At 49.4% G+C, this 26,537-nt stretch overlaps 1 protein-coding gene across 4 annotated transcripts in view; it reads right to left on the minus strand.

Annotated features, from left to right (window-relative positions):
- The window catches only part of RAD21L1 (RAD21 cohesin complex component like 1), a 1,746,850-nt gene that overhangs the window by 993,668 nt on the left and 726,645 nt on the right, over window positions 1-26,537 (minus strand). For all 4 annotated transcript variants that reach the window (XM_069650928.1, XM_069650927.1, XM_069650929.1 and 1 more), the window contains exon 6: window positions 19,070-19,255. In XM_069650928.1, the coding sequence (XP_069507029.1) occupies window positions 19,070-19,255 (186 nt within the window). The remainder of the gene's footprint in view (window positions 1-19,069; window positions 19,256-26,537) is intronic.

The following is a 26,537-nucleotide window of genomic DNA, read 5'->3' on the forward strand; positions in this document are numbered from 1 at the left end:
AAATGGAAGTCTTCGAGAGAGCCTTCCCTCACAGTCCCAAAGTTCACAAACAGTTGTGACGTCTTCCGAAAACTCTTCGTGCGGTCCACGTAGAACTTCAGCGCTCTAGCTACATCCAGCGAGTGCAAAGTCCTCTCAGCTGGCGACGAAGGCGACAGGAAGAAAACTGGCAACACCAAGGGCTTGTTGATGTGGAAGTCCGACGGCACCTTGGGCATAAAGGATGGGGGTGTCCTCAGCACCACCCTCGTGTCATGAAAAGTCAAGTATGGAGGCTTGTAAGATAGGGTCTGGATCTCTCCCACTCGTCGTGCAGAGGTGATGGCCACGAGGAAAGCTGTCTTCCATGACAGGAACTTCAAAGGCGCCGAATGCATAGGCACGAATGGGGCCCCCATGAGCTTAGTCAGCACCACATTATGCTCCCACGCCGGGGCAGGAGCCTTCACCGGCGGGAATGATCGGAATAGTCCCTTCATGAATTCTTTCACCAGGCGATGAGACCACAAGGACGCCCTTCCCGTCGTCCTGGTATATCGGGAGATTGCAGCCAGATGTATTTTCATGGAGGAGTGAGCCAGTCCAGCTTTGGCCAGCGACAGTAGGTACGGCAGTACTTGAGGGGCTGTAATCCACAGAGGGTTAATCTTCTGTGCACGGCACCAGACAGAGAACCTCTTCCATTTATGTCCGTAGCACTTGAGAGTTGAGGACGCCCTGGCCTTTGCGAGAACCTCTCTGCAGTCGGCCGGGATGTCGTACCCTCCAAACTCTAGTGCTGCAGGAGCCAAGCCTGCAAGTTCAGCGACTCCGGGTTGTGGTGAAGAATGGTGCCTCCTTCTCTGGAGAGAAGGTCTGCGTCCGTCGGCAGCTTGACTGGTGGGGACGTTGACAAGTCCAGAAGGTCCGGGAACCAGATCTGCCTCGGCCACGCCAGTGCGACGAGGATCATCCTGCACCGGGAACTCTTGAACTGGTTGATGAGCCGGAGCATCAACGGCAGCGGAGGGAACGCATAAAGAAGAATGCCGTCCCAGGGGAACGAGAAAGCATCGCCCATGCTCCTCGGCTGGGGGAACCTGCTGCGAACCTCCAGCACTTGGATTTCGTCTCCGTCGCGAAGAGATCGATTTGGGGTTCGCCCCATCGTCGGAAGAGTCGATCCACTTGATCCTGGCGTAGTTCCCACTCGTGGCACAAGCGCAGCTCCCTGCTGAGTGAGTCGGCGATCGTGTTTTTTATTCCTGCCAGATGAAGAGGCACCAGAAACATCCCTTGGGCGACGGCCCAATGCCACAGATCCTGGGCTTCCTTGGATAGGGCCGGGGACCTGGTTCCGCCCTGCTTCCGGATGTAGAACATTGTGGTGGTGTTGTCGGTGAAGATCCTCACCACCTTACCCTTGAGGGACGGAAGAAAGGACCTGAGGGCCCAGAACACCGCGCGGAGCTCCAAGATGTTGATGTGGAGAGACTTCTCCTCCGGGAGCCAAAGGCCTCTCGCGTGAAGATCTCCGGAGTGTGCTCCCCAACCTTCCATGGAGGCATCCATCGTCACCGTCACCTGGTGAGCTGGGGTCTGAAAGTCCATGCCCACCGACAGATGGGAGCGGGTACTCCACCACCGGATCGCCTGACGGAACGTCTCGTTAAGAGGGATCATGTCCTCGAAGCTGCCCGTCGACTGGATCCAGCGGGCGTCGTGGTACTCCTGTAAGGGTCTCATCCGAAGCCTGCAAAGGCGCACCAGATAAATGCAGGAGGACATCATCCCGAGGAGGGACTTGATAGATCTTACCCTGGCCATGTCCGTGGCCAGCAGACGCTGCACCTTGCCCAGAATGATCCTGGTCCTTTCCTCCGACGGTGAGGCCAGCCGCACCACTGTGTCGAGCTTGGCTCCCAGAAACAGGGCGACTTGCGACGGAACCAGGTGGGATTTTGGAAAGTTGATGGAGAATCCCAGGTCTGTGAGCAGCTGGACGGTCTTCGCAGTGTGCTCCACGGCGAGCTCCTTTGTCATTGCCCGGATGAGCCAGTCGTCCAGGTAGGGGTAGACGTGGATCCCGTGTAGGCGCAGCCGCGCCGCCACTGGTGCAAGGCACTTGGTGAACACCCTGGGTGCCGACTTCAATCCGAACGGGAGGGCCTTGAACTGGTAGTGCCGCCCTTGGACCACGAACCTGAGGAACTTTCAGTGTCTTTTTAGAATGGGGATGTGGAAGTACGCATCCTCCAAGTCCAACGATGACAGGAAATCGCCCTCCTCCAGCTGTCCCAGCACATGCTGGAGGGTGACCATACGGAACTTCTGTGCCTTGATGTACTTGTTCAGTCGTCGTAGGTCCAGGATGGGGCGCCATCCTCCGGTCTTCTTTTTTACGAGGAAGTACCTTGAGTAAACTCTGGAGCCCCGAAGCCTCTTTGGGACGAGCTCGATGGCACCCTTCTTGAGCATCGCCCTTACTTCCAACAGTAGTTGAGGGATGTGATTTTCCTTCCTGGCCACAGGTGGAACGCGAGGGCACTTCTTCTGAAACTCGAGGGCGTGACCTTGGGCCAGGGCGTCCAGCACCCAACGGTCGGTGGAGTTGGACTTCCACACGCTGACGAACCTCGCCAGCCGGCCTCCCACCGGGGTGCTTTGGCGGGGGCCCGACCCCCCGGTCGGTTCAATCTTGTTTGGAGGCCGCCTTGCCTCCTTGACCTCCTTGTCGACGACGACGGGTCCCACCTGACTTGCCGCGTCCCCTGTAGGCTTCCTGGGACGAAGATCTTGCCACTTGGCGGTAAGTGGAGGAGCCACTGCCGGATCCCTTGGAGGCACCTTGTCTGACTCCGGAGCTCCGAAAGGACGGCCGTCGTTGTTGGAGCACTCCCAGTGCCCGGGTCTCTGTGTCTGTCTTGATGGCCTGAAGGGACTCATCAACCGCCTTCCCAAACAGGTTGTTCCCGTCGAAGGGCATGTCCATAAGCTTGGTTTGTACATCCTGGCGGAAATCCGTGGCCTTGAGCCATCCTCGTCGTCTCAAGCAAACGCTGTTGCCCAACTGACGGAAACCGGTGTCGGCGATGTCCGTTGCCACCGTGATGGCGTGGTCCGAAGCAATCTCCCCCTCCTGTAGGATTTCAAGGGCCTCAGCCCTTTTGGCGTCCGGAAGGAAGTCTAAAAGAGGGGCGATTTTGAACCACAACTCCCTGTCGTAGCGGGCTACGATAGCCAGGGCGTTGGCCGCCTTGATAGTCGTCGCTGCGGATGAGATGATCCGTCGTCCCATCGTGTCCAACTTCCTGCCCTCGCCGTCCGGCGGGGAAGTTGATGTCGAGGCCGATGCCCCCCCAGCTTTCTCCTTTGCCGCCGCCGAGACGACCGAATCCGGGGTAGGTTGTGCCCGAAGGCACAAGGGGGCAGCATCGGGGACCCGGTACTTCTTCTCGTACCGGTCCCTCTTTGCCGGCGCCGTGGCAGGGTTCTTGAGAAGGGCGAGCCCCTCATCCCAGATGTCATCAAGAAGCGGTACGGCGAGGACCGTCTTCCTTTTAGCCTCGCGCCGTTGGTAAAGGAACCCTTCTTTCTTCTTTTCTTCTGGGCAGAGCTGGAAAAGCTCGGATGCCCTGGAAATCATGGCATGAAAGGATCCAATCTCGTCGGGCGGGGACGCCCGAGCAGGGGCCGACGAAGGACACGTCCCGTCGTCGCCTCCATCGTCATCGTGTCCGTGCCTGTATCATCCCCGTGGGTAGTAGCCCGGGGGGAAGGCAGTGCAGGCCGCAGTGGGGGGAGAGGTGGCATAGGATGCGTCCTCCTCCTCTTATGCGGTGGACTCTCCGAAGGTCCTGGCTCCGGTTCCCCTGTCGGGTCTGGCTCAGGTACCTCCGTCGGGGGAAGGGGCAACTTGTCCTTATCTCTGTGCATAAGGACTGAATCGCCGAACGACGGGCGCAGGGCGCTTGAGGAGCCTTGTCGGCGACACCGTCGCTCTCATCGTCGCCCTCGTCAGGATCCCTCCTGATGGGCTGGGCCTCTTCCACGACTTCGATGAGCTCTTCTTCAGAGGTCGTGTCCGTATCCACGATGACCACCAGCCCCTCCCCCACCTTTTCCAACAAGGACTTTGTGTGGGTCTTCTCAATGGGCCTGAAAGATGACTCCCTCCACGGTGGCAGGGAGACTCTGGGTCCTGAGGGCGCCTCCACTGGTGTAGCCTCCACAGGCTGAGCCAGGGCCGCTGCGACATCCTCAATCGAGGTCTTAGCAGGGTGAATTAAGGCCATCGTCACCTTCTGGACGCCTGGGGCCTTCACCTTGGGGGGAGGGTCCGAGCTTCGCTCCCCCTCTGCCGGAATCTTTGAGATCGACCGGGGCCTCTCCAGAAGCTTCGCCGGGTTCTCGGACTTCCTCTTACCCGAGCCAGAGCGTTGGTTGATGGCGCCGGGGAGGATGCGCTCGCCTGGCAGCCAAAGAGCCCGACCGTTCGGCACTCCCGGTGCCCGCGGACTCGCGGTGCTTAGCCTTTTGTTGGGCCCCCATCGCCAGGGCACCCTCACAGGACTTAGAAGACCGCTCGGACTTCTTTTTCTTCTTCTCGCCTGACGGGTTCTTCCCTTCCAGCCAGTTGGCGAGACGGAGGTGGCGATCCTTCATGGTCCGCTCCGACATGTTCCCACAAAACGCACAGTCCTTCTCCTTGTGCGTCTTGTCCTCATGGAGATAGTAGAGGCATAAAGAATGCTCGTCCTCCTTGAAAACATTCTGAAGCTGGCATCCAGGGCAGGTCCTGAACAGCTTCCCAGGCGTCAAGCTTCCTTTATCCTGTGCCATGTCCGGGGTAGGCCTCAGAACTTCTGGAATCCTCCAAAAGCGTAACTCAACGAAATCTTCACCCTTGAGGGGTGTAGAAAACTCCGAAACGGATCCCCGTTGATCGGATGTAGAAACGGTGGAGCTTGAGGCTCTATTTAACCGAAAAATGAGAAAAATCTCCTGAAAAAAGCACAAAAAACGCAGCAAAAGCTCGAGAGCTACAGCACGAGCACTCCCAACACTTGAATGTGCGGTAAAAATCTGAGGATGGCTGCCGGAGGCGGGGCTTAGGGAGAGGGCAGTCATTGGCTGGGGGCAGTATGACCCAGAGACCAGTGATTGGTTACTACTAAGAAGACAGATCAGAAACAAAACGGATACTGATTTTTTTTCTATACCGAGGATTCCCGGCCTGATGATGGGGCATATCCATGAGCATGTGAATCCATGCCAGACCCCATGCTGGAGAATGGAAAAGTTTGGGGTAGGATGGGACTCTGATGACAATATCCCACAAAGATAGAGGGGTTGTCGGGTAAGGGTGTATGCAAAAAGAAAGGATAGTGCATCTCGCCCAAGGGCGCTTCTCCTGCAGTCCCCAAGGACCCCCTGCCCAGGTGATCCTCACTTGCTCGTCCGCCCCCACGGTCTGGATCCAAGCGCGATGGCCCTCCCCTGGCCACCTGACCAAAGGATCCCTGGGGTCTAAAAGTGAGAGCACCCTTAAGTTTCTCACAGGGGGGACTCCCATGTGTATGGAGGAACGGGACAGAGGAGTAATTAAAGTCTTTGCCCCAAGGCAATACTAGAATTGCAACAACTTGAAAAACATAAGAATGTTATGAGTGTTATCAGATCAGCTAAACTGAATGCACAGGAAAGGGCCCGAGAAATGCTAAATGCTGCTATTATGAATTAAGACTACACCAAATGCTGGTCTCATGTTGCAAGTGAGCTGTCAGATTATCTTTTCCATTTTGTGACGGCTAAAATGTCAGTATGTGAATGAGTTGCACATTTCGCAGCATTGTATGGTCTCTCCAAGGAAATATTGTTGGGTGCTGCAGGTGAGCTGTCGATGCCCAGGTTGGGTAATAGCTCAGAGGTACTTGTTGTGGAATTTATCTTAGGTCAGGGGATGGCAGTATTATAAAATGCAGCATCCCATAAACCTCATACAATTTTAAAGACAACACTTATTTTCAAAACTGTGTTATGAAATCTGTATTTTAATACGATATGTAAGCATGCGAGAATGCAGTCAGTCGGAAACTATCCATAGTGGTTCCAATTTGATAAAAGGGTGATCAGGGACAAACCAAATACTATCGACTAATCTTTCTGTTGTATGCCTCAAATCTGTTTGGTAGATTAATTTGGTTCCATGTGATGATGTCACCTGGGAAAAAGTCGCCAGGTGGGCAACTTTTTTTTTGGATCCCTAAAAACCTTCCCCCACATATTCTCGGACGGTGTTATTTATCATTATGTACTCCCGTCCTAGAATATTTGGGGAAATGCTTGAACTGCTTGGGAGTGCAAAATGTGGGGAAATGTCGCCCCCTGGCGACCTTTTCCCAGGCAACTTTATCACTGGATAACATTAACACACGAGAAACTTAACTAGACCAAAGAGTTCTATCTTATTTCAGAGGTTTGGTTTCTGTAGGGGGCTTGGCACAGTCAAATAGGTGCTAAATCTGTTCATGGTTATTATTGCATTGAAGTTTGGATAAAATACTATTTTTCAAGTCTTCGTGGATCTTCCGAGCACCTTTAACTATGTTGATGATGGTCTTTTATGCACTAACCACAAAATGAAGGGTCTCCCACCATCTAATCCTGAAATAACTTCATTCTGATTTAGAGGTTGCAGTGAGGTATATTTCAAACAGTTAATTGTCTTCCTCTTTTCCATCTCTGCATATGTGTACCAATCATTACTATTCCATGGGTAAGACGGATACCGTTCAGTTTTTGATATCCCTAAGGTATGCAGTCATTCTCAGACTATTACTATATTCTGATGGCTCAGTGTTGCCAGCTCACTCCCATAAAGCTCTAGAGATCTTGACCATTAGATATGTAGAGTTCAGGGATATCAGAGGTCTTTTTGGAAATAGAAATGCATGCACCCTAATGTCACTGGGAAAACATTAGGGTAAACCCAATAAGGTGTAAGGGTGAACAAATGGCCTGGGTCCAGGCATATGAATATTTTGGGACTACATTTGATGGCTCGAAGATGGGACAATCATTTGCGGAAGCAGTCAGGTTTTGCACTCATCCACTTTGAAAGCCTCACTCTTGGTATGCCAATAAATTACATGCTTATAGCATATCAGGCTATTAGATCATTGAATTGCTGGCATTTTGGCCTGATATTTGGGGTATCACAAATACAAACACTGAATATTGTTAAGAATATTTTTTAGGAAGCTACTAAGACTCTCCTTCAGATCCTTTTTTTGTAAAACTAGTACGTTGGTCTGAGTTACATGGGTGATTCCTTTAAATATGAAACATCTTCTCTGGTGCTCTGTCTAGTTCAATCCTTCTGCCTCATTCACTAGGACTACTTTGATGCATATTCTGCACAGAGAGGTACACCATAACATTCCATGACAGAGGATTTTCAAAAATGAACTTTGTAACTCAGGTCTGATCAATTGGTTCAGTAATCCTGAACCTTTGGACAGTAAATCGCATAGGATTGTGAAAAGCCAAATCAGATCAGATGAGCTGACCAAACCCATTCTGTGTTAGATTTTGCGAGAACTGTGGCTGGGCCATAATTTTATCTAACATGAATTAATAACATGTGTCCACATTACTTACTGACAAAAGTTGGGTTGAATAAATTGCCACTCAATTTAGTTCAAGCTATTGTATGGTGGAAATTCTAAGAAGTCCTGCCTATGCCACTTAGGAAGATCTGAAGCACTTTTTTCCATCAAAGCTCCCTGAGCCCGAGAACATGAATTCGAATTCATGTGATCAAACCGTACATGCATAAAACAATACTACCCGGCATTGATCCATCTTCAGCTGCTCCCAGAACCGTTTGTGTGTTTTGCTTTAGGGAATGGTTATTTTCTGCTTTTTAAATTAAAAAGAAGGATTTATACATGTTAACTTATTTCATCATATTTTAAATTAGGAGTATGAGAATATTATTATGATTGATGCTTTTATTTATACATTAAACATAATTGTGTATTCAAACCAAAGCTATAAACCGAATCAGAACAAACCAGGACTAAAAACCAAAAAGCAAACGACTGAATTAGCCTTCTTATAATCTCTGACCACTGGGGGTCCACCAAACCTGCTGCACACTTAGGTGCTTAAAAGGTCTCAAGAATCTTTCACCCACTTTCTTCTCAGAGTCTTTCACTTGGTTCTCAATCCCTGCTTTTGAGGGGTTCCTGACTCCTTTGCCTTTTTTCTCTGAGTTGCCTCTTAATCTCTGGTTCAAGGGAATTCCTGCACCCTTCTTCTCTACTCTTCTCCCTGTATGTCTCAAGCTGAATTGTTTACTGCAATCACATTATCGCTTATCTGTGTCTCCACTGTATTCAGTGTCTCGGATTTAAGGGGAAATGACCCCCAGCTTTGCTCTTCTTCTGCATTCCATCCACTTTCCTCCATACCAATGGGAGATTTTTCAGCAGAAACAGTTTCACAGGGAGGCAAACCATCCTGTGTGACAAAAGGTTTGCGTAGAACAGCCTGTCCAAAGCTAAGAACAGCCCTCAAACTAGTGTCCAGACAGTAATGCATACAAAACGTGGATGGTGAAGACCATGTTGCCGCCCTGCTAATAGTATCCCAGGGTGCGTTTCTATGAAAAGCCACGTCAGTAGCTTTGACTCTGATGGCATAGACATGAATGCCCCTACGAGGCTCAAGCTTTTGCATGGAATAACAATGATTGGTACCATAGAATTGCCACCTAGCTATATTGGGAAATCAACAAAATGAGAGCCACCTCCTTAATCCTCAATTCAATTTCTTAGCACAATGATGTGTGAAGAAACACACCAGAAAACAACAGAAACTTGTTTTTATATATGGTTTTCAGTATCTATTTTCTTTTACAGTTTACGATATATTTCTGAACATCAGTGAGTATAACAAAACAAAGCAACCACAGTTTGCATAATTAGAATACAAAACACAAGCCAGTTGGTAGTCTTGCACATATTACTACACACGGGACAACATACAGTTACTACTGTCGCTAAAGGGCGACAGGGGTCAAAATACAATGGACAAATGTGCATCAGGTATATAATACATTTCTTAGTAATACAGTACAAGTTAGTGACACTGTTTGAAGGGAAGCATCTACACCAGGTGTTTCGGCCCTATACTCGGGCTGAATGAGCCGATGTCTTCTTAGGGCTTTTGCCAGGACGGAGAAGGACTATGTAGTCTGGATGTTCAGGGAGTGCTGCAAGAATGAATGAGGGATAATGAGGGGAGGCTAAAAGCATATTAGCTAAAGAGATGTGACAAAGATCCCTATCAGTCTCGCGTGTATTAAATATACATCGCCTACCTGTGGGGACGAGGGTCAAGCCACAGGCAAAACTGTAAAGATTGGGCCTCGGGTCGAATTGCCCATGGGCGGAAATCACAATGGACTCCTAGTCCAGTCTGAACAAATGAAGGAAAAAATGAGATTACTATATGATGTTGGTGTAATTCAGAGGGCAGGATATTTAATAACCTGGATGGGACGGTCTTACCTAAATTAAGGTAGCCGTAAGCATGATTCAGGCGAACATTTCGGCATCTTGATCATGGCTGTGCTTCAATTGCAGAGCTGTAAAAACATAGAAACATATAACCAGCTGCATCAATAAGTATGCTGGTATGGGTATATTGCTTCTGAATACAGTACAAAACTAAATTACTGTAATTCACAGCCAAAGAGCAAAGGGGGAGAGAGATCATGATCCCCCCTGCTTTTTCAAATAATACATGGAGGTGGAACTGTCTGTTTGGAAGCACTGTCCCTCAGACGAAGCGAGCTGGCTACCTGTGTTCATCTGCTTTGTAAATACTCTCGGGGCAGAGTTCAGTCAAAATGGGAGAGCCCTGTATTGAAAGTACATTCAGCAAATGGAGAACCTCAGGAATCTCCAATGGGGTTCCCATATGGTACAGACAGCATCAAAGGGTCCGGGGAGATAGTATGCCAGTGCAGAAAATGATGAGGGAACAGTCGACTCGACTGGCGTTGTGTGGACCTGGTTCTTCACGTCATTGCTTCTTCCGATCTGCTGAAGCTGCAGAGGAGGATTCCGTAAAGAAGCCCTTTCAGGAGGAGCGAGGTTGCTTACTTCTATAACCGCTGAGAGACCTGTCTGAGTACCTGGCTTTTCTGTCTAAGTAGCCAAGAAACCCACAAAATTATCTCTGCCTGGCATCCTTGGAAAAGGCAGATTGCTGAAAAGGCTTGCGTGATGGTTTGGAGAGGACCGCTAGATGTTTTCCTCTTATCGAACTCCTCGTCCGTAGAGGGATGGAAAAGATCCTGGCCATCGAAAGGCATGTCCAGAATTCTGTCTTGAACTTCCTGAGAGTATCTGGTAGCATGCATCCAAGCAACTCTGTACAGACGCTTTAAGGAAGTTGTGGGATTGGCCTCTATCATGCTAGATTTAAAGGCCTGCTACTTCTCAGTTGGGAGAAAAGTCTGGAAATAGCTGATCTCCCTTCAAAGTTTCTGGTTGGCCACAGCCAGAGAAGTGTCTGCGTTAGCCTGTCTGAAGTGAAGGGTGGCACTGATGTAAACCTTGAGACCGTAGACCTTCAAAATGTTGTCCTGATTATTTAGTAAGGCTGTTGATGATGCAGAACCATCAGTCATGGAAGGCTTAGTGTAGAGCGGCGCGGAAGCCACGCTGCAAAGTGTGGCTGTGGATGAATCGAGAGTCACAACTTACCGGAAACGCCTCGAGCTTCTCTAATGGTGGGTTGCACCGTATACAGCTTTTGCCAGATTTTGTAAGCCTCTGCTAAGACATCTGTAAGGAAGGCAAGGTATCAAACAGAAAGACAAACGCAAGTGATCACAGTTGAAGGGTGTTTATTGAACGTTAACTGCGTTTGAAAAACACCTATCTAATCCTAAATCTGGACATGGGAGCAAGCTACGACCATCAAATAACAATAACGCTGCCACTGGAAGCCAATGAAGTTTTCTTCTGGCCGCACTGGTGGGTTCAGAGCTTTTCATCTGGAAAACGATTCTAACAGCTGCATTTTGTATCTTCTGCAACAGTTGGATGTCAGCTTTATTAGCTCCCGCCAACAGTGATTTCAATAATCTGTGCAAGGTAGTATTACTGCTCTCACCAGTTTTATGCGATTTTCTACCGAAATCAACGGGGCTACTTGTCTCAAAACCTTTAGGTGGTAGTTCGTATTGGTAGTGATGCCAGTAACATGTGCCTCACTATCCAGACTTTCCTCCATATAGGTACCCAAAGTCTTAACTTTCTTTACGGTTTTGATTTTAGCACCTTCTATCATCAAACAATTATAATCTGGGCTTAGTTTGAATTGGGCATGCTGGGAGCCGAAAGGCATCAGCTCTGTTTTTGCAGCATTCAAACAGAGCCAATTAGTTGACATCCATTGTTTTATGACTTCATATGCTTTGGCTACTGTTTGTTGGTCAGCCTCATAGTTCCCAGTTATGTTCAAGACTATTTGGAAATCTGCATAGTTACAGAAAAAGATACCCAACGATTCTAACTCGATACATAAGGGAAGAATGTAAATATTGAACATCAGGGGAGAGAGACATGCTCCCTGGGGGACTCCACATGTGATAGTCTGTGGCTCAGAAGCACAGTCACCCCAGTGGACACGAGACTGGCGACCCTCCAGAAAAGATCTGAGCCAAGAAACGGCATTTTTGGAAAGTCCACCTACCAACGCCATTCTGTTGAGCAAGAGCTTGTGGTCCAGCAAGTCGAAGGCTGTCAATAGATCTAATAACATCAGCAACCCTGACTTGCTATGTTTCAGTTTACCCAACATGTATGTCTGAAGATCCAATAAAGCTGTCTCCGTTCCATGGAAACTTCGAAAACCCGATTGCTTCACATGTAATATGCCGGAGTTTAGTACATGGGCTTGTAACTGTGCGGTCGCTGCCTTATCTATAAGTTTAAGGAAGGAACAAGTTACTTACCTGTAACTGTTGTTCTCCAACATGGGTCTGGCATGGATTCACACGCTCATGAATATTCCCCATCGTCAGGCCGGGAATCCTCGGTATAGAAAAAAAATCAGTATCAGTTTCGTTTCTGATCTGTCTTTCTTAGTAGTAACCAATCACTGTTCTCTGGGTCATACTGCCCCCAGCCAATGACTGCCCTCTCCCTAAGCCCAGCCTCCGGCAGCCATCCTCAGATTTGGTAGCACATAAAGTGGCAGTATGACCAAGTGAAGAGCCGCAGAGGGGTAGGCGGGAGGGTTCGCATGTGAATCCATGCCAGACCCATGCTGGAGAACAACAGTTACAGGTAAGTAACTTGTTCCTTCTCCAGCATGGGGTCTGGCATGGTTTCACACACTCATGAATAAGAGAATACATAGCAGTACACACATGCACAACCACGGGAGGTGGCAACAGGCTCAACATTAAGCAACTCTTACCTCCTCACCAGGCTCACCTTAGGCAAACAGGTTGCGCAGCAATGCTTGGCCGACCCTGGACTCCTCCCTGGAATCCCGATCGACGCAGTAGAATCTTGTGAAGGTGTGCGTCGACCTCCACGTCGCAGCCCTGCAGATGTCCAGCAGAGGCACACCAGACAGGAATGCCGTGGTAGCAGCGATCGATCTGGTCGAATGGGCTCTCGGACGGCCGGGCAGCTGACGGTTTGCCAACCGGTGACAGTGCATGAGAGAGCCATCTGGAAATGGAAGTCTTCGAGAGAGCCTTCCCTTGATTCACAGTCCCTAAGTTCACAAACAGTTGTGACGTCTTCCGAAAACTCTTTGTGCGGTCCACGTAGAACTTCAGCGCTCTAGCTACATCCAGTGAGTGCAAAGTCCTCTCAGCCGGCGACGAAGGCGACGGGAAGAAAACTGGCAACACCAAGGGCTCATTGAGGTGGAAGTCCAACGCACCTTGGGCATAAAGGATGGGTGTGTCCTCAGCACCACCCTCGAGTCATGAAAAGTCAAGCATGGAGGCTTGCAAGATAGGGCCTGGATCTCTCCCACTCGTCGTGCGGAGGTGATGGCCACGAGGAAAGATGTCTTCCACGACAGGAACTTCAAAGGCGCTAAATGCATAGGCTCGAATGGGGCCCCCATGAGCGTGGTCAGCACCACATTAAGCTCCCACGCCGGGGGAGGAGCCTTCACCGGCGGGAATGATCGGAATAGTCCCTTCATGAATTCTTTCACCAGGCGATGAGACCACAAGGACGCCGTCCCGTCGTCCTGGTATATCGGGAGATTGCAGCCAGATGTATTTTGATGGAGGCGTGAGCCAGTCCAGCTTTGGCCAGCGACAGTAGGTACGGCAGTACTTCAGGGGCCGTAATCCGCAGAGGGTTAATATTCTGTGCACGGCACCAGACAGAGAACCTCTTCCATTTATGTCCGTAGCACTTGAGAGTTGAGGACGCCCTGGCCTTTGCAAGAACCTCTCTGCAGTCGGCCGGGATGTCGTACCCTCCAAACTCTAGTGCTGCAGGAGCCAGGCCTGCAAGTTCAGCGACTCCGGGTTGTGGTGAAGAATGGCGCCTCCTTCTCTGGAGAGAAGGTCTGTGTCTGTCGGCAGCTTGACTGGTGGGGACGTTGACAAGTCCAGAAGGTCTGGGAACCAGATCTGCCTCGGCCACGCCGTTGCGAGAGGATCATCCTGCACCGGGACCTCTTGAGCTGGTTGATGAGCCGGAGCAGCAACGGCAGTGGAGGGAACGCATAAAGAAATAGGCCATCCCAGGGGACAAGAAAGCATCGCCCATGCTCCTCGGCTGGGGGAACCTGCTGGCGAACCTCCGGCACTTGGAATTCGTCGCTGTCACAAAGAGATCGATTTCGGGTTCGCCCCATCGTCGGAAGAGTCGATCCACTTGATCCTGGCGTAGTTCCCACTCGTGGCACGAGCGCAGCTCCCTGCTGAGTGAGTCAGCGATCGTGTTTTTTATTCCTGCCAGATGAAGAGTCACCAGAAACATCCCTTGGGCGACGGCCCAATGCCACAGATCCTGGGCTTCCTTGGATAGGGCCAGGGACCTGGTTCCGCCCTGCTTCCGGATGTAGAACATCGTGGTGGGGTTGTCGGTGAAGATCCTCACCACCTTGCCCTTGAGGGACGGAAGAAAGGACCTGAGGGCCTAGAACACCGCGCGGAGCTCCAAGATGTTGAGGTGGAGAGACTTCTCCTCCGGGAGCCAAAGGCCTCTCGCATGAAGATCTCCGGAAGGTGTGCTCCCCAACCTTCCAGGGAGGCGTCTGTCGTCACCGTCACCTGGTGAGCTGGGGTCTGAAAGTCTGTGCCCGCCGACAGATGGGAGCGGGTAATCCACCACCGGATCGTCTGACGGAACGTCTCGTTGAGAGTGATCCTGTCCTCGAAGCTGCCCGTCGACTGGATCCAGCGGGCGTCGAGGAACTCCTGTAAGGGTCTCATCCGAAGCCTGCAAAGGCGCACCAGATAGATGCAGGAGGACATCATCCCGAGGAGGGACTGGATAGATCTTACCCTGGCCATGTCCATGGCCAGCAGACGCTGCACCTTTCCCAGAATGGTCCTGGTCCTTTCCTCCGACGGCAAGGCCAGCTGCGCCACTGTGTCGAGCTTGGCTCCCAGAAACAGGGCGACTTGCAACGGAACCAGGTGGGATTTTGGAAAGTTGATTAAGAATCCCATGTCTGTGAGCAGCTGGACGGTCTTCGCAGTGTGCTCCACGGCGAGCTCCTTTGTCCCTTTGTCCCTTTGAGCCAGTCATCCAGGTAGGGGTAGACGTGGATCCCCTGTAGGCGCAGCCGCGCTGCCACCGGTGCGAGGCACTTGGTGAACACCCTGGGTGCCGACTTCAATCCGAACGGGAGGGCCTTGAACTGGTAGTGCCGCCCTTGGACCACGAACCCGATGAACTTTCAGTGTCTTTTTAGAATGGGGATGTGGAAGTACGCATCCTCCAAGTCCAAAGTCCAACGACGACAGGAAATCGTCCCTCCTCCAGCTTTCCAAGCACATGCTGGAGGGTGACCATACGGAACTTCTGTGCCTTGATGTACTTGTTCAGTCATCGTAGGTCCAGGATGGGGCGCCATCCTGCTGTCTTTTTTACGAGGAAGTACCTTGAGTAAACTCCGGAGCCCCGAAGCCTCTTTGGGACGAGCTCGATGGCACCCTTCTTGAGCATCGCCCTTACTTCCAACAGTAGTTGAGTGACGTGATTTTCCTTCCTGGCCACGGGTGGAAGGCGAGGGCACTTCTTCTGAAACTTAAGGGCGTGCCCTTGGGCCAGGGCGTCCAGCTCCCAACGGTCGGTGGAGATGGACTCCCACACGCTGACGAACCTCGCCAGCCGGCCTCCCACTGGGGTGCTTCAGCGGGGGCCCGACCCCACGGTCGGTTCAATCTTGTTTGGAGGCCGCCTTGCCTCCTTGACCTCCTTGTCGATGACGACGGGCACCACCTGACTTGCTGCGTCCCCTGTAGGCTTCCTGGGACGAAGATCTTGCCGCTTGGCGGTAAGTGGAGGAACCACTGCCGGATCCCTTGGAGGCACCTTGTCTGACTCCGGAGCTCTGAAAGGACGGCCGTCGTTGTTGGAGCACTCCCAGTGCCCGGGCAGTCTCTGTGTCTGTCTTGATGGCCTGAAGGGACTCATCAACAGCCTTCCCAAACAGGTTGTTCCCGTCGAAGGGCATGTCCAAAACCTTGGTTTGTACATCCTGGCGGAAATTCGTGGCCTTGAGCCATCCACGCCGTCTCAAGCAAACGCTGTTGCCCAACTGACGGAAACCGGTGTCGGCGATGTCCGTTACCACCGTGATGGCGTGGTCCGAAGCAATCTCCCCCTCCTGTAGGATTTCAATGGCCTCAGCCCTTTTGGCGTCCGGAAGGAAATCTAACAGAGGGGCGATTTTGAACCACAACTCCCTGTCGTAGCGGGCTACGATAGCCAGGGCGTTGGCCGCCTTGATAGTCGTCGCTGCGGATGAGATGATCTGTCGTCCCATTGTGTCCAACATCCTGCCCTCGCCGTCCGGCGGGGAAGTTGATGTCGAGGCCGATGCCCCCCCAGCTTTCTTCTTTGCCGCCGCCGAGACGACCGAATCCGGGGTAGGTTGTGCCCGAAGGCACAAGGGGGCAGCATCGGGGACCCGGTACTTCTTCTCGTACCGGTCCCTCTTTGCCGGCGCCGTGGCAGGGTTCTTGAGAAGGGCGAGCCCCTCATCCCAGATGTCATCAAGAAGCGGTACCACGAGGACCGTCTTCCTTTTAGCCTCGCGCCGTTGGTAAAGGAACCCTTCTTTCTTCTTTTCTTCTGGGCAGAGCTGGAAAAGCTCGGATGCCCTGGAAATCATGGCATGAAAGTATCCAATCTCGTCGGGCGGGGACGCCCGAGCAGGGGGCGACGGGGGACACGTCCCGTCGTCGCCTCCATCGTCATCGTGTCCGTGCCTGTATCATCCCCAGGGCGCGACGGGGGACCTGTTCTCTTAAAGTGCTTCCGCCAGGGTATATCAGTGATGCTGCTATCGGCAGCGTTCGTTTCCACCTGCGGTGGCCTCCTCTGGGCCTCTTCTCTCTCTCTCTTCCTGCCTTTCTCGGTACGGGGGCTGAAGAGCTTTCTCTCCCAGCGTTCCTGGATTCAGCTCTGTTTCCCAGGCTTCTGGCCCACCGTGCCCTCGCAGTGGTCCCACCTCCAGGATACGCCTGTGCTGCACTCCAGCAGCAGATCTGCACGTCTCCTCCCCTGCCATTCACATTGGCATCAGGGAATCTCCTCCTCTATCGAGGAATTCAGTGTTTTTACAGGCGCCTCTGATACAAAAGTTGACATGCTTCTGATTACAAGATATCAAGTCTGAGGAGAGTTCAGAAGGGGTGTCAGAAAAACAAAAAGGCCTGATCACCTTTACAATTTCTTTGGCCCCCATATAGCCGGAGGGTACAGCCTTCAAGGGAGTTCTCATTCTACCTTGGGAGTTCTCATCCCGTTTGCCCAAACCCTTAGTGAGGGTCTTGCAGAACAGACTCACCGCCCTAGAGTCACAGGCAATACCAGGAAGCAACTACTTGAAGGGTCCAAGCTTCTGAAGTAGTCTTCCAAAGCCTTCAAAAAACCTGAGATCCTTGGAGTGCGGAGGTGAGAAATCAAAGAGGTTTCTAATTGAAGGCCAATGGCAGAAGTGAAGTTCATTGATCCCGATGTAAGCGTGCTCCTTCCTCTTCTCGGTATGTGAATACTCTCAACCTCCAGTTGTTGTGAAGCAAGACTTTCCTCGGTACGTGAACTGTTGAAAATGTCAAAAGCTGCAGCGCCTAGTGAAAGCCGAGAGCGTGAGGGAAAAGGGTTGACTTCTTAGTTGTTGCACCGCCAGTCCTAAAGACTGGGCTGTGGTTTTTTAAAATCCTTATATCTTTTCAAAGATTCTTTAAACTTTGCTTCGATTAACTGAACTCCATTAAAGGGTATCTCAGTAATTTGGTTTGCATGTCTGCAACGAAGGAGGAGGTCCTCATCCATGTATGCCTGAAAATACTGGCAATCTCCATGGTTTTGGCCATGCAATCCGCTGCGTCAAGATCCGTTTTCAGTGCCTGACAAGCTGCTTCCGAACCGTCTTCCACCAGCTTGTTAAACCAGTCTCTGTTCTCACCCACCGGTGGCTCAATGACAACTTCCGCAAACAATATGAAAACTCTGCAAAGGCACATGAAGTGTTAATAGCCTTGAGAGCCGCACTGCCTGCCCATGATTTTCTTGCCAAAGGCATTAAACTTTCACTCTGTACAGGGGTATAGAAGTGATAACTGATCAGCTGGGGCCGGCCAGGGGCGCTTGATCCACCAGGCTCTTGGAAGCAAAATGCCGAGAGTGGTACATCGGATCCATCGAAGCTGCCCTATACTTCTTCGCTGGGTCTTGGTTAACCGTCGGCACCAAAAAAGCGATCACCACGCATAGTTATTGGGTCAAAGAAAGCCGGGTTAAATACAAGGACCATTTCGCTTTAGGGGTCCATGTCCAAGATGTCTTGTGAGCTCAGTTTTGCACTGGCCTAGATGTAGCTCCAAGCCCCAAAGTATCAACCACTTTTTGGATTGTTTGCTGAAAGGCTGAGTTTGGGTGATCATATTGGGAGGTCTCAGCTATGGCAAAGTCTGGGGACGTGTTGAGACCGCTCGCATATCTAAGGTCAGATGCAAGGTCATTAGATCAGCTCTCCGACGAGCAGATCTCATTCCGAATCTTGCGGTCCTATGGTCAGGTCACCCTGGTCGTGGGTCTGCCCCAATGGTTTGAGGTTGAAAGGTATTGGTCGCCTTCCTCGTCAAACGCTTTGCATGACCTGGAAGAAAGTCAGCACTACTACCCTGTCCCAACACGGCCTGTCCGGGAGGCCGGAGGGAAGGTCGGAGATTCTGGTAGTTGGTGTTGAGGCCGCTTACGGGGTCGACTGCTGGGTGAAAGCTGTGCCGGCAGAGACATATCTTCAGACAAGGACTCTATGTGGGCTGGGGGGACACTATACATTTGAATGTGAACTTGCAGAAACATGAAAGGCAAAGGCAGTGAGGCACAAAGCCCAAAGTGTAAACAGGCTACGACATGCTGTGATCCAAAGTTGCTTAGTAAAGTCCCTATGGGTATTACAATCTTTGTTCCAACAAAATAGCTACAAAGTCTATTTGCAAGAGAATAAGTAACCTTGAAATATGAAGGAAGCTTCAAATATGGAACATTATCCCCAAAAATGCATTTCAATCAACAGTGAGAAAGAGTAAAACAGTGAGAAAGAGTAAAACAGTGAGAAAGAGTAAAACAGTACATCCATCAGCAAAGAACCTTTCATTTTTGTGCAGAAATGGAGAGAAGAAACACATAAAAGGGATGAAAGAAAAACTAAGACTGAAAGCTTTCACCCACTCTGTTGTCCAACAGATCTTCAGCTTCCAAAGTCTGTTGAAGGTCTACACATTTCAAATGAAATCATGAAGCAATCGGACTTTCACTGCAAAAAATATCAAACTAAGATATACCAAGCATGTCGCCAGCTGCACCTTCATCACCAAATCCATCGAGCTTGAACATCTCTCCACCATGGTAGTTGACATCTCTGTCTCCTGTGGGGCTTGCAGAACTTTGGTCTGGAAAAAGGCTATCTGCACTCATGTTCAAGTTGTCTTCATAGATACAGTTTTGCCTGAACATTTCAACCTCATCGCCTGAAAAATAAACATGATTCTTTTAAGAAATTGTTGAAAATGTAAACGTTACTCACTTTGGTGAAAAATAAACAACATGATTCTTTTAAGAAATTGTTGAAAAGGTAAACGTTACTCACTGTGGTGACTACTGTACTCCTAGGCTATACTCAATTTCCTGCATGCTTATGGTGTCGGTCCCATTTGGACGCTCTTGGCACATTTTTGCTCTGCATAAATAGTTTCCTCGTAAATGTAACATTTGGGGGCAAAGCCAGTGCCCACGTGACCTCGATGCATGCCTTCCCCCTAGGAGCAGCAACTCCATCAATCCCATTTTTCCCCCACTTCTGATGAGTTATCACATCTTTTAAGGGGGGAGGGGGAGTCGCACGTGGGGCACATGATGAAAGGGGAACATAGACTAGGAGTACTGTAGTCCCTAAAGTGAGTAACCCTTACTTACTACAGCATCTCATCCCCTTTACTCCGTACTTCTGGGAGATTGCCAAGCATACATCTCCTAAGGGTGGAAGTAAACTATTCAAGCAAATAGATTTTGCAGACCTGTCTGCCCACAAATATCAACCGCCTTTGAGCTAGCGTGCATAGAATGCCTGCAGAAGGAAGACCGAGTAGTCCATGATTTTTTACAATTGTTTTACATTTTTATATAGCACGAACCAGGTACCAAGTGCACATAGAGCTATGAAAGCCTTAGTCCTTGGGCGTGTTCATCCTAACACCACCAAAGGACTGTCACGAAGCCAGGGGTTATACCTCTTTTTTCCAACAAGGGAGCACGGCTCCAATCCCTAGAAAACAACATAACAAAAAGGTTTCCTACACGTTCACTAATTTTAACACTCATATGGTATACCAAGCAGCATATTCAAAAATAATACCAACTAGATCTGCTGTCTGTACTCGGACGAGGGGGCCACATGAGGATACACAGAACTGCTACCAACGTTCTACTTGTTACCTGATGACTGAGTATAGCGATCCAATAAAAAGCAAAGAGAAAAAGTGAAACCAACCCCAGTAGTAGCAGCAGCAGTTGCAGTAGCTGTAGTGGAAGTAGTGGCATTGGAACACAACAAAAGCAGAGCACTGGAATAGAAGAGAGTCGTGGAAGAGCAGTTTGCCTTGCAGACGCTTCATCCCCTGGGAGCCCAGGAGCTTGACTGCTGTGGGTGGTGTTCCTTGTAAGTGGCAGTTGGAATTGAAGACCGAGGGGCCAAGCAGGGGGACTGCCAACTGATTTCGGAGTCCCGCAGCAGAGCGGTCTTCTAAGAAGTGGGGAGATGGTTTTGCAGGGAGCTTGGCTCGCCTGGAGACCCCGGCGAAGTGAGGGACAGCGTCCAAACCTGAAAGGCTCCTGCAGGGGCCAGAAAAAGTAGTTGGTAAAGCCGCCAATATCCGAGACTAACATAAAATGGGAGCTGGGAAATGAGCTTTAGTAAATGGTACCAGTACCGACAGGAGGAAGTTAAAAAGTGTCCTACATTGCAAAGTCAAAACAGAGCTGGAAAGGTGACGTGGAAACTCTCGAACAATGATCCTGCAATGACTGGTGTTGGCGTTGCTGCAACACCACAAGGTCCTGATAGGAGATGCTGAAAACAGCTTCGAGCTGAGGCCTGACGGGCATCTAATAGAAACGCAGCAGGGAAACAACGGCACACCATTGCAGAGCAAAGTAACCAGACGACCCAAAGGTGCACAGCAGAGCTGCAAAGGGTCCGAAGTCACACAGACAGGAAAATAAGAGGTTATTATTTGTTTGTTTTATCAGGAAATAGTGAGAACCGGTAATTTGCGACAAAAGTACCCAAGCCAAAACAGGCATTAAGATTACATTACTTGGGAACACAAACAATGAGACCTAATAACAAAGACATACAGGCAATGAAGGGAATTGCTTACAGTGGTTGAAATCACTGATCTTCCTCGTCCCAGTGATCCTAGCAAATAAGGTTGTTGACAATACTTGGTAAGAGAGTAAACAGAGTCTGCCAGCGGCCAGGGAAACAACATTTACTCTCTATAAACTACGTAAATGGAAAGACATGGGGAAGTGGATTGTCCCCCTTGGCATTGTTGGACTCCGTTTGCTGGAAGAAAGCCACTTCCTCTAACAGGAAGAAACTGACAAGTAAGCAAACATTACTTTGAGTTCGTGGACTTTCGTCTCAGAACTTTGCATATGGGAATTGAGGAAGGCTGCAAGAGGAACTTAAGGAAGGCTGTAAGAGCAACAGCCAAGAGACACTTTATGTTCTACTTGTAGTAGGTTTTCTAGCATTTTGGGTGCGAGGTTCAGAATAGGTTTTGGACACAGGACGGTGCATATTATTTTGGACACCTTGAGAAGAACTGTCTTATTAGTCAGTTTTCTTGAGGCAGGGAAACCCCTCAGAGTTAGGGCTAGTGAGGCATTTTTCCAACCCCTTTTAATATTTGACTAAAATCATTTGGTCAACCAAACACCCTTGTGTCGGTCTCCTTAACTTTGACCTCTCATAACCCCCATCCTTCTGAAAGTCTTTTGTCCTTGGAGTATAGAATTCCGAGGCTCTCCTGATATGATATATGTCATTTGTAACGCGCCTGTACACAAGGGTTTCTAGGTGTGATGAGACAAGGGAGGGGAGACGGAGGGAGGACAATACAAACAATCTTACTAGGCCTTGTGTCATTCAGATCGTGCAAGTGCAACAGCGTCAAGGGCAGGGGGAAGGGAGAGGGGGAAGTGCCAGGAAGAGGGAAGGGGAAATGCAATCAGGGCAGCATTGCTCCGAGTAAGTGCAACCAGGGGCAGCGCGGCTCTGGGTAAGTGCAAGGAGGCAGGGGACTGTAGAGGTTACAGTTACAGCCGCTAAGTGCGTGGTAGGCCCGGTAACAGTGCAGCAGAGACTTATCCTGGGGAGCCTGGTACCCAGTGAGACTCTGTGGGTAGCCAAGCAACCAGTCGGTGCAGGAGACAGTTAGGTGAAGTACGCACAAAGGCTGGATAGTTTAGTACAGAGCAGTAGTAGCCGCTCCCCCTTCCCACACCTTTCTTACCTTTCGCTAATTGCTTGTCGAAGGTTGCACTGCGTGCTCGTACTCTGTGCTGCTACCCTTTCACTGCCAAATACCTGCGTCGCAGAACATGTGGCCTCATCCTGCGAGGGCTTTGCCGCAGAGGGTTCGATCCTCGGTTCTTAAAGGTTTGGATGCGTGGACGTAGGCGCAACATATTACTTACCGATGAGCAGCGTCTCCTGTGCACCTGCGTCGCACAACACCAAAGCCTTTTCCTGCAATGGCTTTGCTGCAGAAGGTCAGATCATCGGTTCTTAAAGATTTGGATGCGTGGACATAAGTGCAACGTATTACGTACCGATGATCAGCGACTCCTGCGTTGCACAACACTGCGGTCTTGTCCTGCGAGGGCTTTGCCGCAGAGGGTCCGATCCTTGGTTCTTAAAGATTTGGATGCGTGCACGTAGGCGCAATGTATTACGTACCAATGACCAGCGTCTCCTGCGTACCTATGTCTCACAACACTGCGGCCTTGTCCTGTGAGGACTTTGCCACAAAGGGTTCGAACCTCGGTTCTTAAAAGTTTGGATGCGTGGACGTAGGCACAACGTATTATGTACCAACAAGCAGCGTCTCCTGCGCACCTGCGTCCCACAACACTGCGGCATTGTCCTGCGATGGTTTTGCCGCAGAGGGTCCGATCCTTGGTTCTTAAAGATTTGGATGTGTGGACGTAGGCGCAATGTATTAAGTACCGACAGGCAGTGACTCCTGCGTCGCACAACACTGTGGTCTTGTCCTGCAAGGGCTTTGCCGCACAGGATCCAATCCTCAGTTCTTAAGGGTTTGGATGCATGGACGGAGGCACAATGTATTATGTACCAACAAGCAGCCGCTCCTGCGTACCTGTGTCTCACAACACTGCAGCCTTGTCCTGCAAGGATTTTGCCACATAGGGTCCGATCCTCTGTCCTTAAAGGTTTGTATGCGTGGACCTAAGCGCAACGTATTACGTACCGACGAACAGTGTCTACTGCGCACCTGCGTTGCACAACACTGCGGCCTTGTCCTGCGAGGGCTTTGCCACAGAGGGTCCGATCCTCGGGTTCTTAAAGGTTTGGATGCACGGACGTGGGTGCAACGTATTACATATCAATGAGAAGCGTCTCCTGCACACCTGCGTTGCACAACACCATGGGCCTTGTCCTGCGAGGACATTTGATGTCCAGAATAGGAATAACCCTCTCTCAGTCTCAAACTTTGGGTTGAGAAAAGACTGGCAACAAAATGTTCCAGTTGATGGGGAAAGAAGTGACTATTTTAGTCAAGAACTTAGGACCACCAGTCTGGAGGACCACCCTGACCTTGTGGAAGCCTGTACCTGGTTTTGAGTAGTCCAATGCTTGAATATCGTTTATCCTTCTGGCTGAAGTCACCATCACTAAGAAGGCCACCTTCCAAGTGACAAAACTAATGTCTGATGTGGCAATATTATTGATATGTTTATGGGCTATAGCTGAAAGAAACACATTGGAGTCCCACACTGGGTGTGGGGTCTTGACAGGCATAACTAAGCAGAGTTATCCCTTGTATGTAGGTGCTACTAGCACTTCGCGCTTAGCCACAAAGTAAAAAAGTCTAATTACAATCTCTCAAATAGAATATCATTGATTCAATTGATGCAAGACTTTTTTTTTCAAAATTATGAAATTTGTAGAGATTTGTGAATTGTTTGAAATATTCTTAATTATTCCTTCAATCTGATGTAGATGCAGCCAAAAAGTAAATCAACAGCCAACACGTGTTTCAACTCTGTCTTTTTCAAGGCTGTTTGTTCAACATTTGAAAATAAATTGGCGTAATTTCCATATCGTTATTTATCATAAAATCACATAAATGCATTGCATGTATATTGCAATTAATATAAGATAAAAAATACATACCATATTAGGGAGTCGACGAGAGTCAAAAGAAAATAACAAACGTAGGAAATATAAAATTGCTTAGTGTCACAAGATATCACACAAAATCTTACAAAACCAGTGAATAGCACAATGCATCAAAATGTGCAAATACATTCAAATAATATGATATAAGTTATGATATAATAGTACTCCAATTAAATATTAGTGGAAAGAGCTGGGTGGACTGTGCACCAGCATACCTTGATCTATATTAGCGCCCCTTGGGATATGCATGCTTTGTACCCGCACCACCACCTCAAACGAGTCCAAACATATTCTTTTGAATATATAATATGAAGTGATATTAGTTAGATATTATGTGCGCCTCCTCAATATATAGTCATATTATCTATTGCTAATAAGTCGTGGGCCAAAATTGAAATTGAATGCTCACCTAAACTTCTTGTATAATCAGACCTGCTATCCATTAAGAAGAGTATACAAATAGGATGCCTTAATGAATGCAAGATCAGTACTATATTTTAATATGTTCCCAAAGATATAATAATCAAGAACATCTGGCTTAACACCTTCCCTTACCATATGTAGTCCAAAATTTTCCATATTAGGAATGATTTGATGTGGCCATCGAAATATAGGTCTGACGTTCCATTAGAATCTCTTCTCCTCCTCTCACTTTTTAAGGGTTGCATTACTGTTGTCACAATCCATTTGGAAAATGTATAGATGTAAATTTATATAGGTTGGCTTAAATGGTAGCCAATGTTTGATTCCCATGAACCGTAAATCCCTTGCCTTAAGGTCTCAGTGCCGAAGGAATTACTGTATTTCAGGATCAGTACAACATGCATTACTCACAGTAATAGCATTTCTGATGGTTGTATCGGCTTAGATTCACATGGTGTGCATATAGTCCGACATCTAGTGGAAATTGCGGAGTACTGCATCTTTCTTTCAAAGATCGAAAGGGGACGTTGACATGGGCATGACTAACACTATCCCTAACGTGTAGTGTATCCAAAATCCCTCACATGTTGAGGTCCCTATGGTTGTGTTTTTTCTGCCGTGAGGGAGCCTTCTAGTCCGCGTGAGCGAGTACAGAAGAGAGAAGGTGTAAGAGGTCTATGTTCCTTCTACTCCACGAGGGGAGGAAGGGTGGGCACATGTGAATCTAAGCAGATACAACCATCAGGAATGCTATTACTGTTATGCTCACCTGGACCCCACAGGGGTGTCGATCGGACCCGGACAGCTGCGGTCTCCTTCAACGTGATGCGTAGTGCAGAGATGACTGTCTGGACTGGCCCGCCTAGTCTTGTCTGCTGGACCCGAAGAAGTATTTTCCTGCAAGTGGAGACAGGGATTAACCACCTGTGGGTTTTAGTGATGGCCTCCCAACTGTTCTCGCTCTCCCCCACTAATCACCTCCGATATCCCCTTAGTAACCTCACCTTATGTTCGTAAAAGATGAGCTCTCCATCCTGCATGTCTTTCAGGGGCGCGTAGATACCAGTTACTTCAATGGTTTGAAGGCGTTGGGAGAGTTCCGGTAAGTATTGACTCTGAAGTCCCTGGCGGGATTTGTAAGTATCAAGTTCAAACAGTTCAATGTGCCCGATGTTCACTCTTGTCCCCTTCGTTCCTTAAGTTGCAACTGAGTTCGAGAGAAGAAGGTCTCGTAGCTGCTGCTGGCGTTCAGGTAAGAGTCTGTGTTACACAACGCTGTCCGGTAACTATTGCATGTGTTAACGTGTTGTTTTTCTCCCTCTTTACAGATGCGGCATATGAAAATGTGGAGTTATGGAATAATACCGCCGGTGGTAAATCAGATAAATCTATGGTGGTAAGAGGTTGTATTTGTTGATTCCCTTGGCTCACCTTGATTTTTCTTGTGTCCCCTAGGTGCCAGATTACGGCGAAGAAATGATGGAGACAGTGCCGGATCGAAAGATGCAGTGAGAACTGGTGAGTATGGCGGCGTGCTGGAGCTGGCGAAGCGACGCGTGCAGGACTGATGTACTTTCCAGGTCCGGAGATGAAATGGTTCTGGAATTAGGTGAGGAATTTGAAATAAGTTCGTTTTCTAACCTTGTCCTTTTCCTCTTCTTTATTCTAGGAGCTCCGGATTCGAGGCGGGCGTGGCAGAAGACTGGATGCTGGCTGCAGGCACGGTGAGCGTCACGCTGCTGGATGCAGAATAACGCGAAGCATGTGCTGCTGTTCGGGTGTGGTTTAAACAGCCTCCAAAGTAGTTCCAGGTAAGAAGTTCCCTAGAGCCACGCCCGAGTAAAAAATAGTCCCTGTAACAAAATAGTCCCATCCAGGCCTCATGTAGGCTTGGACTCTTT

Source organism: Ambystoma mexicanum, chromosome 3p (assembly GCF_040938575.1).
Source record: "Ambystoma mexicanum isolate Mex_15411 chromosome 3p, UKY_AmexF1_1, whole genome shotgun sequence".
NCBI classification, from domain to species: domain Eukaryota; kingdom Metazoa; phylum Chordata; class Amphibia; order Caudata; family Ambystomatidae; genus Ambystoma; species Ambystoma mexicanum.